Source organism: Crocuta crocuta, unplaced genomic scaffold (assembly GCF_008692635.1).
Source record: "Crocuta crocuta isolate KB4526 unplaced genomic scaffold, BGI_CrCroc_1.0 scaffold351, whole genome shotgun sequence".
Classification (NCBI taxonomy): Eukaryota; Metazoa; Chordata; class Mammalia; order Carnivora; family Hyaenidae; genus Crocuta; species Crocuta crocuta.
The window spans coordinates 1,031,821-1,047,862 of NW_027530853.1; the positions used below are offsets into that span (position 1 = coordinate 1,031,821).

Here is a 16,042-nt window from a genome sequence, read left to right on the forward strand (position 1 = left end):
TTGACTGTGAACTTCCTTCTGAAACAACAGTCCTTCCCTACCTTGGGCACAGTCATCTAAATCACTACTGTTACTAAGAAAATAGTCTTTCACCAATGAAAAGGTCTTGGGAGAGATCAGATTCCACTATGGCCTAAAGGCATTGTTATTCTGGCTCCTCAAAAGGAATTTTGAAAGAACAGATTGGTCAAGGGTCTTTTGGTTTTCATACTTGATAGCTCTATGCCTTGTACACAGCTGGTTTCTGGGCTCCCTGGAAATGGAGTGTTTGCTATGTGATTATTCATTAATTCAATCATCCATTCAACGTATGTTACAGAACACCTACTATGTGCCAGGCCCTGTTCAAGGCAGTGAACAAAACAGAAGTCCTTGCTCTATAGAGCTGGTGTTCCAGAGTCAGGATATTAATTTTCTTGTCAAGCTTTTCCTGATTCATTTAATGTTTCCACATCCACAACTCCATCTGACCACATTAACACAAGATGGGCAGGGTAGGTACTGTTATCCACACTTACAGGTAAGAAAATAAGCTCAGGGAAAATAGATGATTCGCCAAATTGCCCATGGCTAACCGATGGCAAAGCTGAGAGTTATACCTAATGACTCTTCTTTGGTTTGCTTTTAAAAACATCTAAGCTAAGTGGAATCTTTGAAATAATATAGCTAAGATCAGAGGGAACAAAAAGCACATTATTAATTGTGGCTCACGGCCACCTTGAAGTTGAGCGAGAATTAATACATTTAAGGCTTATTTCAAAGGGATTTTCATGACCCTTGTCCAAGATTACTCATCAACCCATGAAAAAAAGGAAGTGGGTCTCAGCTCCTACTCTGTCCCTTCATCAGAGGGAAGTCATCATCCAAGCTCTTTCTCCTGGACCCCTTTCTGTGCATAAATTTCATCTTGGTGAGTGAGCCTGGAGACAGGCAAAGCATCTCCTCCTCAAAATAGGAATATAACTTTATGGTAGGCAGTACACCTCCTTTTCCAAAGGGGCACTCAAAAGAACAACTGTTGGGGCATCTGGGTGGCTCAGTCGGTTAAGCATCTGACTTTGGCCCAGGTCATGATCTCACGGTTTGTGAGTTTGAGCCTCGCATCAGGTGAGCACAGGCCCTGCTTCAGGTGAGCTCGAGCCCCACTTTGGTTGAGCTCAAGCCCCATTATTGGCTCTGCATTCTCTCTCCCTCTCCCTGTCTCTCTCCCTCTCTGTCTGCCCCTCACTCATGTGTGCTCTCTCTCTTAAAAATAAATAAATTATAAAAAAAATAAAAGGCAACTGTTGGCTTTGTTCACAAACTCCAGAGAGGGTGCTTCCTCTTGCACTGAGAACTGAGCAATAGGCATGCGCACAAACAGTAGAAGAGAGATGCTCACAGAGCATAAGAAATTAAAAGCCAGCTAATGTTGCCTTGGAGGGGTGAGGCCAGGGGCTTCTCTACCACAGATGCAGCTGCTGTCCTGTCCCACTGAAGGAATACGTTCAAGATACTGTTTTAAGATTTGAGGGATAGGGGCTCAACCAGCCCAGCCTCAGTCCCTGTAATAGCTGAGTGTGGGTGGCAGGGCCTTTGAGAACAAGATGTCCAGGTGTGGGGTTAAGAAGAGTCCCATGGAGAAGTGTTCTGATATCATGGTCCATGTTACCCCCGCCACACTAAGAGTATTCTTCTAGAGTTGATAGGTCTGTTTATTGCTGAGTACATGGACGGAAACAAAGGCACTGAGGAACAGAGTTTGGGGTGTATATGTGTTATAATGGAGAGATGGGGTAGCATCATACAAGGTGACCTCCCTTCCAGTCAAAGTATAGTTGTGATGTCTTTGTGCAAGGAGTTAGCAACCTGCTACATATAAATCTTCCCCATTAGGCTGTAAGGTCCATGCAGGACAGGGGCCATGCCTCTCGTCCCCACCCTTGTATCTCCCAGTCCTAGAACAGGCCTTGATACGAGAAGGTGCTAATTAAATGTAATAAGTTAATGAGTCAATGAGCCCAGAGCCCAAGGCCTGGGGCGCAGTGAGTGTGAAGCGAGCCTGTCTTGATGAGAGCCTGGACCTCAGGGCCCAGGAGCTGGGCTCCACCCTCCACACCCAGCCCAACTCCTGGCCAGCCTCCCTTTCCCAGGGCACCCTCACCTCGGCAGACTGGCCTGTGGTCGCTCCAGGCCGCAAACATGTCGCTCACTTTCATACAGGTGATCCGCTTGGACCCTTGCAGGTCGTAGCCCTCGCTGCAGGTGAACTGGACGCTGGATCCTAACCTGGGAGACAAGGCGTGTCTGTGAGCTCAGCCCTGGGCCCGCCGGGCCCGCCCAAGTGCTTTCCGCTTCCACAGAGAAGTACAGCACTAGACGTTATTTCTCCTCTGGCCCTTAATCTCTGTTCCACTGTTTCATCACTTAAAATCTCCATTGAAAGGAGTATCTGCTCTTCATCTTCTTTTTTTGGACCATTTAATGGTTTTAGGATTCAGTTAAAAGGTGACTTTGTGAGCAAAACAGCCATGCTCTGAGATAAGTACCAATTAGGACACTAAGAGTGGGTGGATGATACCCATAAACTTTAATGAAAATGGGGGATTATGGGAAGATGCCTTGATTATTAGAAACTCTGCAAGATGTGCCATCTCGGGGCCCCAGGATCTCCAGATTATGGGAGACATAAGCTGCCTGCTGTCACTTCATTACCTACGAGGGCAGCTCTTGTACCCCAGGGACAGGTGGGCTGGCTAACCCTGGCAGGCTGCGGCCCTCCCCTTCTCCTTAAGGCTACAGGCCCTCATCCCAGGACTGGCCCAGGAAAGCATGCCAGAGGCCACGGTTCTTCTCCAGAAAGTGTCTGTTCCTGAATCCACAATGTCCTCTGCATTGTTCGTCCAGGAAGATCAGCCCCGGTCTCCCTCTGTCCCCAACCAGGCCATCCACCCTTCTTGCAATCAGAAAGTTCCCCAACAGGTCTTACCTGAAATCCGAGCCTAGTCTTTTGCCCCTTTCAGGTATGCCAGGGTCTGGACACATATTATGCCCTTGGGACACACCAACCTGAGTTACTACAAGGCAAAAAACAGCACATACAGAGATGGGTAATCACAGGAAGGCACAGCCGGGTCAGTGGCTCAGGGTGAGGGGGTGGACACAGAGACAGAATGAGGCCCTGCTCCTTGGGACTGTGTGGGGTCATGGGGCCTCCTGGGCTCAGGTTTTATGGGTATGCAAGGTGGGAGAGCTGCTTTTGACAAATTCCTTTGCAAGCAGAGTCCAAGTGAAATTCATCAAGAGCATTTGGGATCAGAGGCAGGCACCCCAAACCAGCAACCACCCCGTCCCCTCATCATCCCGCCCCAGTGGCCAGAGGTGGACGGTCCTCAGCCCCCAGTGACCTCCTCGCCCTGTGCTTCGGATCCAGGGGTGGCGGCTCTAGATGGGATGATCACCCCCAACCTCAGTCCCCAATGGAGAAATGACTCAAAGAAAGTTAAATAAAAGGTGGATGTGTGATCGGAAACGGTAAAGAATGTACGAGAAAGCTGCAGTCTGAAGTTCAAAGCAGGGACTTTAGCTCAAACGTGGACATTTCTGCCAAGAAACCTCTTCCCATCAGACACCTTCCCAAGCTGAGTAAGCAGGAAGCAGAGCACCCCTGTCCAATGCCACCGGCCAAGGGCACCAAGCAGAGATGGCACCGGCAGCAGTTCCGGCAGGTGGTGTGATGCTCTCACACTTGCCAACACCCGAGCTCTGTTTACACGACCATGTGCATTGTCATCTCTGCCAAAGGAGAAGCCTGGCCCGGGCGGCAGACACACAGTTTTCTCCTGTCTCCAGTGCAGAGGGTACAAACCTCCTGGCCCCTGCTGGCTTACTGTTCTTGAGACGTTCATACTCATGAGGCTGGAACTCTCTCACACCCCTGGATTCCTGGCTTTCAGGATGACCAGGAGCTGGGTCCAGGCACACAGCTTGACCAGAGGACTTCCGTTCAAGGCCTCGCCAATCCCATGATCCCAACAGCACCCTCAAGAAATGACGGGGGGTCTGCAGCGACATTCTCTGAGTTGGCCCATGTGCCACCCACCTACTCAGTGTCCCACAATATGAGCAACGGCTCCATTCCTCACCCATTCACTTGCTCACTCATTCCCGCACATGAGTGCGCAGCAAGCGTTAATTAAGCACCTAGTATGTACAAGACCCTAATTTGGATAGCACAGGAGATGCAACGGTCAGATGTCGGATATGACCACTGTTCTCAAGGAGCTCCCAGTCAAGGGAAGACATGAAAGAGAAACAAACTGTGGAACTACGATGGAGAAGTGATGAAAGCTGCAGCTACAGGGAGATTGAGAGGGAAGACCCATCTTATGCTACTGAAAAGAAGCATGGAAGGCTGCCTGGCAAAAGTGGTATTTAACATGGATCCTCTGAGATAGCAGGATTTGAACACATGGTGACAGAGGAATGGCACTTCAGGCAGACAGAGGAGCATGGAGGATGAAGTGAGGACATGGAAACAGATGTGAGGGTTGCCCAGTGTGGCCAGAATAAGAGAGAGGGTGCTGAGTGACGAGGAAGAGTGGAAGGTGACGCTTCAGAGGTCAGACTTTTCAGGGATTAGAGATTGATCCTAAAAATGATGGGGAGCCTCTGTGGACTCTCCCTCTGGAGGGGGAAGGGCACAGCAGGGTGCTCAGGGGGAGGCCGGTTCCTATGGGACAAGCAGGGAAGGGTTGTGCTGGCAGTGCGGACGGACGTGAAACGTGAAGGGATGGGGGTGGATGTGGCAAAGAAAGAGTCACCAGAGCTCATGGAAGAGACTAGATCATGTGATTTCTTCACCTGGGGACCTGCGGAGTCCCATCTTAGACTCACTGAGTCTGGAGCTCATTTCTACAGTTAGAAGGCTGGTGTAGACCCCATTCAAACCTCCGGGCCTGAAGGTACCTCAGGGTGTGGCTGGCCAAGGGGATCTGGGAATCTGGACAGACTGCACATAAGCCAGACTCTCAGTGTCTTCCTGGTGGTGTGGCATTGAGCTCAAGGCCTCTTGGGCAGCCTCCCCTCCGCCAACACTCCAGAGGGCCTGGGTAAAGCCAGGCACTCCCACCTGGCACTTCCCCTCTCCCCTCCCCTTCCTCACTGTCTCTCCTTCCAAAACTTTCCCATCCAGGACCCTCCAGGCTGGGTAATAAGATGGGAGTCCCTTCTCCAAAACTAGAGCAAGCTCCCACTACCTGGAGGCTCGGTGTTCTGCAACCAATGGGAAGGAAAGAGACAGTGGGGCCTCCGGGATCCCCAGGGAGGCAGAAAGGCTCTGTTCTAAGAGGAGGATGTCAGTCCTGAGCTGTGCATGCGCTTCACCTTTGGTGAGCTAGCCTCACCGAGATCCACCCCCTGCTGACGGCCTGTCAGCTAAGCATTGGCCTTCCTCAGGCCTGGCCCACTCACCCCTGCCCACGGACCACACCCATCCCGAAGTCCCCGGCACCCACCACATGGGAACCGTGCCCACCCGGTAGCACATTAACACGGTACAGCGGTTTCCTGGCCTCTCACTTGGTACTCGGACCACACAGGGAGCAGACAGAGCAAAAGGCTTTGGGGTGAGGATGCAGTTGGACCAGAGAGGAAAGGCCACGGCAGAGGCCACGTACCCAACCACAGCCCTGCACATGCATAGCCAACACTGCCCCCCCCCCTTAAACTGCCCCCTGGAAGTAAGGCTCAGGCCCTATCCTGGAAGGTACCAGTCCAGGGGTAAGTGCCCCCAAGGCCCTGTCTTCCTGGGAGGACTGAGAGCAAGGACTTCCAGGCTCCCCAGGAAACAAGCAAAGACAAGTCTCAGTGAACACTTTACTGAGTTATGGCATCAAAGAGCTTTCCCTTCTCTTTCCTCAATCCCAGCCTCCCCTGCCTATTCAAAACCAGCTGTTTATGTTTGTAGCACTGATTGGCTATTGGCTACAGAAGGATGGAAGAGAAGGGAAAGCAAAACACTCAGAAAAGCAATGCCTCCCACCCAAAGGGAAGGAGACAGGGACACATGGACAGTCAGGGGTGATGGCTGGGGGTCGGTGGTGCCCGCGGACCACCTCGGGAAGGCAGTCAATGGGGTCCAGGATAGGTAAGTGGGATCCACTCTTCACCTGAAGTTCAGGGCATCTGTCCACAGGGAATGTGGGCAGAATGGAGAGGGCGGGGCACCTGTAGACATTTGGTGGCCTGCCTCCTTGGCTGCTGGGCTGTGCCCATCCCTCCCCAAGGGAATCTCAGAGTGGGCACCAGTGTCTTGTCATAGAGAGACAGATGTTCTTTTTTCAGAGTTTCTGCATTACTTCGCTAGAATAAGGTTTCTTCATCTTTCTGAGGGAGTTTCCGGCACGTGAGTAGTTACTGAAAAACATGCCTCCCCCCCGCCGCCAAATGCACTCACAATATCACATGTAGTTTTTAGCTAGTTCACAGACCCCCTTAAGTCCTAGGTCAACATGGCCTGTCTGAGATCCGACAGCACCCTAGGGAAGAAGGGATGGTAAGGTTTTGCATCCCATTTCGCAGATTTGGAACCTGAGACACCAGTGCCTGGGGGACAACAGTCACCTAAAAATACACCAGGATAAAAACATGCTCTCCTAAATCTGGGCCTTTTCCCTGAAGTTTGCCTGTGGCTCCAGGGCAAAGCCTGAAATTAACTCATGCTGACCTCAGTTGGTCCGCTCTCCTGTGGCTACAGACACAGCGAGACTGAGGGCCAGGGCCGAGGCTGGAGCCTGCTCTGCAGACACCTGGCCTAACCGTCAGCTCTCCGTGCCCCTTCCCCTCCTCCTCTGGTCGAGCACAGAAGCAAGGCTCCTGGCCGCCCTCTGTCATCAAGGCCAGAATGCTTGGAGCCGATGGTCCCCAGAGATGGAGAGTGGAGACTTGAAAGACCAGAGAAAATGTCACAGCCAGACGCAATTCGGTCGCTGCCTCTGCCCCGCCCCTGCTCCCTGCCCATGCCCGCATAGAGCTCTGGACCCACCGCCGGCCATTCTCCATCCCTCTCAGGAAGTACTTCCAGCACCCCAAGGCAAGGGAGCGTGTAGAGGTGAGGAGAAAGGAGAAGGTCAGGACTAAGGGAAGAAACAGAAGGAGCGGACAGCAGAGGATGCAGAAGAAGGAGGGAGGGGGAGTGGAGGGAGAGAAAAGCAGAAAGGCAAAGGAAGGGGAGGAGGAGGTAAAGCAGAAAGCCAGTCATCTAGGGGTCCCAGACCAGGGAAAGCTCTCTACACTCACCTTCAGAACAAAAACAGAGAGATTCTTGGGAAAATCTCCAGTGTTTTCACATCCAGCTTTCTGGGTTGGCCCAGAACATTCCTGAACCCCTTCCTGTGCTCTAGCCCAAGAGCCCCTTAGGACAGGCTCTCATCAGTTGTTTCCAGGGTGACATTCCAGCCCATTCCCCAGCCATTGGGATTTAATCTTTCAAACACCAATAACAGAAACATGTTCCCACGGACGAAATCTTCCCATGGCCAAGCAGAGAGACCTCAGCGCTGCCTCATGGGCTCAAGCGCAGGCACCTACCCTCTAGCCAGCTTTTTGCCCAGCCAGATCCAGGGACCCTGGTGCAGGGTCTTGCCCTGGGAGCTGGACTTGGGCCCCTGAAGCCTCCAAGATCCCAGCTGGGGGTGACTGACTCCCAGGCAAGGAACAGAAAGAGGATTGTCTTAGCAGGTGGAAGTGATTGAAAAGGAAAAATAAAGAGAGAAATGGAGCAGTAATGACTCCCTTGACTGCAGTTGCAATGGGAAGTGAGGGAGAAAGAGGGGGAAGGAGGGAAGCGGGGAGAGGAGGAGGGGGAGGCGGAGGAGGAAAAGGCAAAGGACAGACCCTGGGGCTGCTCATTGGCCCATAGGTCAGCGTGTCCATGTGCAGAAGCCTGGAAGGAAGGAGGAAGGATTGAAGGGACATCATCCCAGCATCATCTGCTTCCCCACGGTCACAGTGCCAGCGGGTCTGACCCCAAGTGGGAGGCTCGGCAGGCGGACACTTACACACAGATGTCTTCTGGCTATTATCTTTGCTGGGCATCAGCTTCACACCTCGAGACTTCAACTCGATTTGCTTCTTGACTAGAGAGGAGGTAAGAGGGAAAACAGTTTAAGTCATTATCTGTGGCTGGGGATGGGGTCCTTCTAGAATGATCCCCTCTCTTGACTTGGGATATTCCAGGGCAGGTCAGAGCCAGGAGTCCCTCTGGATGAGGATACACCAAAGGGGGCATTCAAGTGTAGCAAGGCTCCAAAATGTCGCCCTCCCTGTATTCACACCCTTTGCAATGTGACTTTATAGTTCTTCCCATTAAAAAGGTGGAGTCTACTTGCTCACACCTTGACTTTGGGTTTGGCCACTGGGATTCTGGAGGTCCTGACGTGTCTGAAGGCTTGAAAAGTGCCTGCCAGATCAGGCTTGCCCTCTCACAGACCTGTCATCACTGGGAGAAGACAGGGCTGGTTCCAGGAGGATGAGGAACACGGGGAACAGCACCAGTCAGCTTTGCCGAGCCCAGCCTACACCAGCCGACCTACTGTGGGCACTAGAAGCTGAGTCCTGGAGGTCACTGGGGGATGGTACCTGGCTTAGGTGGTGGCCTGACAACTGAACTGGGTTTCGGTTCTATCTCTAAGTCCAGTCTACAGCTCATCAGGAGTCTGCCACACAGCACAGAAAAGATACCAGAGCCCAAACTATACAGCTCCCAGACCATTCCTCTGAACCCATCCACTTTCTTTGTGTCTGACTGCCCCTGTGCCCCAAAACATTCTGGTCGCCTCTAAGGGCTTCATCCTATCTCCGATTATACTGCTTGGTGCATCTGCCCCAGACCCCCATGCCACTTCCCAGCTGGCCCCTGCCAGGTGACTCAGCCCCTTTCAGATAGGTGTCCAGCAGTGGTAGTGGCAACTGTGACCAGGCATTTCCTGTGTGCCAGACCCTGGGCTAAATGACTTTCAAGTTCTTTACTTGTATGAGCATCCTTGACTTGTCTCTTTCCCCCACACCCACGCATCATCTATCAGGATCCATTAAACCCTTCCAAGTATATCCCAAGTGCAATTTCCACATCTACCACCTTGCTCCAGGTCTCTGGTGTACCTCCCTTGGTTGCCATGACATCCCATTTTCCCCACTCCACATAGTCTATTCTCAACACATGAGCCAGGGGGATCCTTTTAATACATAAGTCAGACCATATTACACCTTGCCCAAAACTCTCCAGCGGCAACTTGCCTCTCCTAACAAAAAGCCAAAATCTTTTGAGTGGCCTTCACAGACCAATCTGCCCTCCCAGCACCTCTCCTACCTTATCTTCAACCTCAGTCTCTCTTCTCCAGCCACACAGGCCTCCCTGATGTTCCTAAAATATGCTAGGCGATTCCTGCTTCAGCCTGCCAGTTTCCTAAAATGCTCTTTGAATGTATCTTCATGGCTCTCTTCCTCTTTCCCTGGAAATCCTTGTGCAAACACCACTTGCTCACAGAGACCTTCTCTGACCACTGTTTACAATTACATCGCACCCCAGCTCCCCTGCCCCCTTCGCTACTTTATCTCTAACTTTCTAACACACTGGATCATTGGCTTCATAATTTTTTGTCACTTTGCACTGCAGTGTAAGTTCCATGAAGGCAGGGATTTTTGTCTGTCTTGTTCACTGCTGTATCCTCAATGCCTGGAATAGAGCCTGGTATATGGTGGGCTCTCCATGATCATTTCATTTGCTCCTTATACATTCAACAACCTTGACCAGTAGTTACTATGCCTACTTGATGGATACTAAAATTGTGGCTCAGGGTGGCTCAAGTTATTTGCTATAGGTCACACAGCCAGGAGGCAGCTGTGTTCTTGGTTGAACCTTAGCGTCTTCTCTTGTGACCTGTTCCCAGAGCAATCCCAGGGGCCCCCTTAACCTTCCCCAGAATCTCTCCCCTGCCCCAGCTCAGGCCCAGAAAACTCAAGTAGTCACTCTGCATGTGAGGTAACATGCCAGTCCCGAAACTAAAGCCCATGATGATCAGGCATGCAAGAGCCCATCTCTCGGTCACCCAGAGCCTCCAGCTCTGCTTGCATCAAGAAGTTCCCCAAGGGTTTATCCCTGGCAAGCTGCTAAGCTGAATGCCTGATCCAATTCAGTTACTACCACAGAGTCACTGCTTCCCAACATGCATTCAAACCCTTTTTATAAATGTGCATTACCCTCCATGTGTATCCAGCAGGAAAATTTCCAATGAACACTAACGTGGACCCATTATCAAACAGAGGGTATTAGTAGGGAAACATGCATTATTCAAGCCTAGCTAATACAGTGCAGCGAGGGGAAAATCCCTCTGCTTCAGTCATTCCTAAGAGAATGGGACTGGTCCCAGTACCACGGGGACAGCTCAAGCTCTTCGCCCAGTTGTCCCAGCACCGGGGCTGGGGTGGGGAGAGGGGTCTCCATGACTCAGCGCTTCCTACTCAAGGTGTAGTCTGTGCAGATGGTTCCAGGCACCTGGCCAACAAGGAGGTGAGAGTCTTTCCAATAGCCTTGTTTCACGTTCTAGTGTTCTCTGGAGGAAGGGAGATTAGGCGGGACCAGTGCACCAAGAATGCCATTCCCAGGGCCAAATGCTGCTTGAGTTTTCCTTGCACCTGCTGAAGGGGGAGCGTGAGACATGTGTGGACATGAAGGGGTGGCTAAGAGGGAGCCCTTCTTCCTCTCTTCTCATAGGTACACTCAGGAAGAGGCTCTAGAAGGAATCATTCCAATTTCTGGGCCCATCCTTTCTACTTAGTCCTCTCTAAGATGGGCTGGGTAACCTGACTGGTCAGTGCTGTATTTCCCTGGGGCCGCTGTTAGCAGTGGATAACATCATCCTCCTCCCGAGCAGAAAGGAGCTCCTGTCCTCCCTTGTTTCCTTCCTTCTACCTGCCACAAGATGGAATGTGTTACAGTGCAAGAAAAAGTGGACGAGAAGGAAACAGGGAATCTTGAGGAGGCTTCTTAATTTACATATAAACCTTGTGAGCACTCACTCCCCTGAGCTGGTCTCAAAGGTGTGTCGCCCATGCTGTCTGTGTACACCACACACGAACCTGGGGAAGGCAGGGGCTGTGCTCTCTAGACACGATTCCTCATACCAACAATGGAGTCTCTAGAAGATGTTTGTTCAGGCCCAGCTGACCCAGGCCCAGGTTCTAGGGAGGGGAGCCCAGACAGCGGGCCCATACCATCCCATGTGAATGGGTCAGGCAAGTGTCCTTGGCTGGGGGTAAGCCCTTGGCATGATCCACATCACCGGGGATGTTAGCATCAAGAAATCACCTCTGTACGTTGGGGCCTCTGTTTTTGAACAAACCCAAGGACGTGGCCACACCCTGAATGATATATAGCCAATTTGTCTTTTAAATGGTTTGACCAAGTAGGTGGTGAGCAATCAGAGAAAAAGGAACACCATGGGAAATCAGCCACAAAATGGCTCAACGAAGAACTAGCTCAACAGTCCGGGGCAGATCGAGTGTGAAGCATCAGAGAACAAGGGCAGCCCTCCTCTGGACGTCCACAGTCCACTACTGACAGACATCGGAAATGAAGGATAAAGTAGCAAAGACCTAGAGAGTTTCTGGCATGTATTCATTCATGCTGTTCGTCTGTTCATTCACTCATTCATTCATGGAGCACCCGCCAGTACAGGGCCAATGATATTACACTGAAGCCCTGGTCTCTAAGATGGATGCTGTAACCATTCTGCATTTGTTGACGCACTGCAGATAAAATGGAACCCCAGGGCTGGCTACACTTGAACGCATACCCCTGATGAACACAAGCATGCAAATATATCTGTGCACATGTACGCATTTGTGTTGTCTACAAAGAGCATGCTTGCAACAACACGTTTGTATACTCATGTACACATGGCTACAAATACTCATATACGAAATATAATTCACACTTCTACATGCTTTTGCACTATATGTGAACAAAGTCAGGACTCCCAGAGAAGAGTGCTGGCTTTAACTGGTTGATGGAAATCTTACTAGGTACATTCATCTCCTCTGAATGATAATGACTACAGGAGACTGCCAGGCTGCTCCATTCATCCTTTATATTCTGGTTAATTACAAGACATTTCCCCGCTGTTGTAAAGGTTAGCGGGACACATGGTACACATTTAGCTAGAAGAATCTGGCAATACAAATGCCTCTCTAGTCTGCAGCATGAGTTATTGGGCTGAGCTAGCAGGAGACAAGGACCTGTTAGTGGGGGGGTGGGGTGCTCAGCCTGTCTCCAAGGCTCTGGGAATCACAAATCTAATGGAACCTGCAGCTTCTTCTCACCCCATGGAGCCAGACCTCCCTTCACAAGGGGGAGCCCCTGCACTAACGCTGATCACTCCCCTTTCCCCACCACTTGGCTGTCCTGATGGCTGGACCATCCCTTCATCTCCCCACACCTGTTCATTCACCAAACCTAGTTCAACCAACCTTAGACAAAATTTCCAATGTGTATCTTTCTTTCAGGACTCTAAGCCACTCCTGCCCTAAACTCACTCTTTTTTTTGCTTGGATTTTATTCACTCTCTGTAAACCACCCCCAAAACTGTTGCAGAGCATAAGTTTTTCAAAACTGGAATCTGATTTTTCCCTTAGGAAACTTGGTGGGTATGCATGTCGCACTCGGCCCCTCCCTCGTCATTGAGGACCTGCCTGTCTGGCCACCGGCCCTGCACAAATGCTTTCATGACTCACAGTTCTCTGCTAGACGAAGTCAGTGTCTAGCACACTGGCTCCTCATCTCACTCAGATTTATGCCAAAGCTGGAAGATTTGTTGCAGATGCCCAAGATCTAATACTTCAAGGTACAGACTGTGGAAAACATGGAGGAAGAGCAGTGATATGGAACTGAGCTGCGGAAGCCTTGATGTCACAAAAGTTGAGGTGTCTGTTGCCGGGTCAGTTGAACTAAAGGATAAATATAAAACTATTGCACCAGCCTTGACCAGGATGTTGCCAACACGCAAAGAAACAGGCTGGGGAGCACCATTGCTGCTACTGTACTGGCACGTTCCATGGCCATGGAAGGCTTCGAGAAGATTAGCAAAGCTGTTAATCCGGTGGAAATCAGAAGAAGTGTGATGTTGCATGTTGATGCTGTAATGGCTGAACTTAGGGAGAGCCTAAAGCTGTGATAATTTCTGAAGATACTGCTCAGTTTGCTACAGTTTCTGCAGATGGAGGCAGACAAATCAGCAGCATCATTTCTAATGTGACCACAAAAGCTCAAAGAACATGCTCACAATATCAGGCAAGAGAACACTGAATGCTCAATCAGGAATCGAAGGCACAGAGTTTGACTAAGATTCCACAATCTCCTTACTTGAATAATACATCCAGAGTTCAGAAGTGGAAATTCCAGGATAGTTGGGATTTCCAGCATCTGGCCCATGGCACCCACCCTTGAACCTGCCGATGCCCAGTGAAGTCTTCGGTTATTATTGCAGACGATGCTCTCAGTACACTCTCTTAACAGGATAAAAGCTGGCTTTCAGGTTAGAGCAGCCCAGGCTCTAAGTTCTAGCATCACAGACAGAACCCACAGAGCCACTGCCATTGATGGTGTGGTATTTGGGAGAGAGAGCCAGACTCTGAATTTTTAAGCTCTTTTGCTTCATGACTTAGGAAAGATTGGAGAGGTTATTGTGACTGAAGATGATGCCACATTCTTGCGAGGAAAAGGTGACAACATTCAAAATGAGAAATATTCAAGGAATCACCACCAGTGACCATGGGAAGGAAAAGTTCAAGGGGACATCTGGCTTTCGCTTCAGATGGCATAGCTGTGCTGAAGACTGCTCGGACAAGGGATGTGGACGGGAAGGAAGAGAGACAGTCACAGGTGCATCGAATGATACAAGACCTGCTGCCTAAAAAGGCACCGCCTGGGTGCTTTGCTTTGGTGTCTTCCAGGCTTGAATTTGCTGCTCCAGCTACTGAAGAGCCAAAAATTGCTACAGGAACAATGAAAAGAACACTTAAAATTCCAGCAGTGACCCCTGCCAAGAATGCGGGTGTTGAAGGGTTACGGATGGCTAAGAGAATTAAGCACAGTCCTCAGAAGCTGGTTATGTACTACGCTGGGTGATGTTTTCATCAGCCTGGCTATTGGTGGTAAGATGTACAAAGCAGCTAAAGCTTCTAAGAAGTACTTTGCTGGTTGCTGCTGGTGTGGCCTCTTGGTTAATCACTGCAAAACTCATGGCCACTGGAATTCCTGAAGAAGAAAAGTACCCCGGCATGGTAGGTGGCAGGCAGTGGCATGTTCTAATTTCTAGAATAGTGCTTTTGCCATTGTTAATGGGCTGAGGGGCGGTCTTCACAAGCAGCTTCTGAGAAGCCGGCTGGAGAAAACGGCCAGGAGAAAGATGTTTAAGAGAATCCCTATGACCGACGGCTGTTGGCTTCAGTGGCCTTGGCAATGCTGTTTCTCTACCTGGCACATCTTTCCCCCTCTTCTCTGCGTGGCTACCTCTCATTGGTAAAGGCTCGACTCAAAGCCTCAGAGCCTCTCCGTGCTGTGTCTACACCTTGGGGAGAAGGTAGAGAGGGACTTGGTTCAGACGTGTGTTGAAACCTGTGTCACACTGCAATGTCATGTCCTGTTCTCCCAGCTCTTTCTCCCCTGAGCTCCTATGTCTATGTCCTGTGATTGACAGAGCCCAGCACACAGACGGTTCCCTTGAACAGTCTGATGACTGAATGGATGAATGACCAACTGTTAGAAGAATATGTGCTTTGAATTCATCTCCTGGCAAAGGAAGTAGTTACACTTGAAAGCAGGCAAGGTGAGGGAAGGGTGCCGTATTTTGTGTTCAGGATGTCTTTGGTTCAGGCTCATTTTGGTTGAATTTAGAAATTTGGCTTTATGAACCCTGAGCTCTGGGCTCCTGAGCCTGGTAGCAACAACTCTGCGATTTGTGTAGAGGCCCCTGGAGGCCCAGAACTTAAAAATGAGGCTGGTGAGGGTTTAGCTACTTAGTTGGTAGAGAGGAATAGGATGGAAGAGTCTGAGCATGGACCACAGGCTGCCTCAGGCACTTCTGCTCTGGTCTGAGACTATGACTCAGTTACATGCAAGAAAGAAACAAGTTCATGTGGGAAACAAAAGTTTTGGTTTGTTACTATAAAAAGCATCTCGATAAATGCAAGTTGGTGTCCAATGGACAAGTTTATTCTGCAGACAATTGAGACTTGGTGTAGGACTTCTAGAAAGCAGAGGGGCCGATTCGCTCGCTGTGGAATATCTCCCAACTGCTGGTTACCAGCATTAACTTGACAAGATAGGCAGTGGGAGGGACAGCAGAGTAGGGCTAGGATTTGGCTAAAGGTAGGGAAGGGGGGAACTAGACAATGACCGTCACCTCAGAGTGGCAGCAAAGAGCCCACATCTGAGGGGTCAGAGCAGCCAGCTCAACCTCTCACTGCACAAGGGCTTCCCCTCTCCTATAAGAGGGAGACTGGTGACCGGTGGCATCTGAGGCTTAAGGGTTCCATTTCCCGAGCACCTGCCATGTCCAGATACATCACCCGGGTCTCCTTTAATGGCCAATAGGCCCATGGGGTTAATATTATTCCCTCTCTACAGACCAGGAGGGCAACAGTGAGGTGAGCTGCCCTCTCTGCCAGGGAACACTCTCACCAGTTGCCATCATTGGCCATTGGGGGCATTTAAAAAAGGCTCTTCTCACTGCTGTTCCTTGCAGGCTTGAAGAGAAAGCAGGAAAGCAATTAATGCTCTGAGAAGGACTGAAAATAGTCCTGGCCTGGAGGCAGAAGGAGTGATTACATAACCTCAGTGGTCTCCCAGAACGGAAGCAACTGCAGTTTCTGTGGTTGCCAACACTTCCAGTGCAGGAGCCCACTAAGGCTCTTAGGTTAATGCCCACCACACAAAACAAATCAAAGAGCAATGGCTCTGGTTAAAGTCAGTGCTGTGGGGGGTGAACCCGGACCCCCCCCCCCG

General features: G+C 50.5%; 1 protein-coding gene across 1 annotated transcript in view; it reads right to left on the reverse strand.

The window, feature by feature from the left end:
- CSMD2 (CUB and Sushi multiple domains 2) overlaps positions 1-16,042 on the reverse strand; it is a 543,202-nt gene that overhangs the window by 299,175 nt on the left and 227,985 nt on the right. The window contains 3 exon segments of the mRNA XM_077769466.1: positions 2,144-2,268; positions 2,969-3,056; positions 8,040-8,117. Of these exon segments, the coding sequence (XP_077625592.1) occupies positions 2,144-2,268; positions 2,969-3,056; positions 8,040-8,117 (291 nt within the window).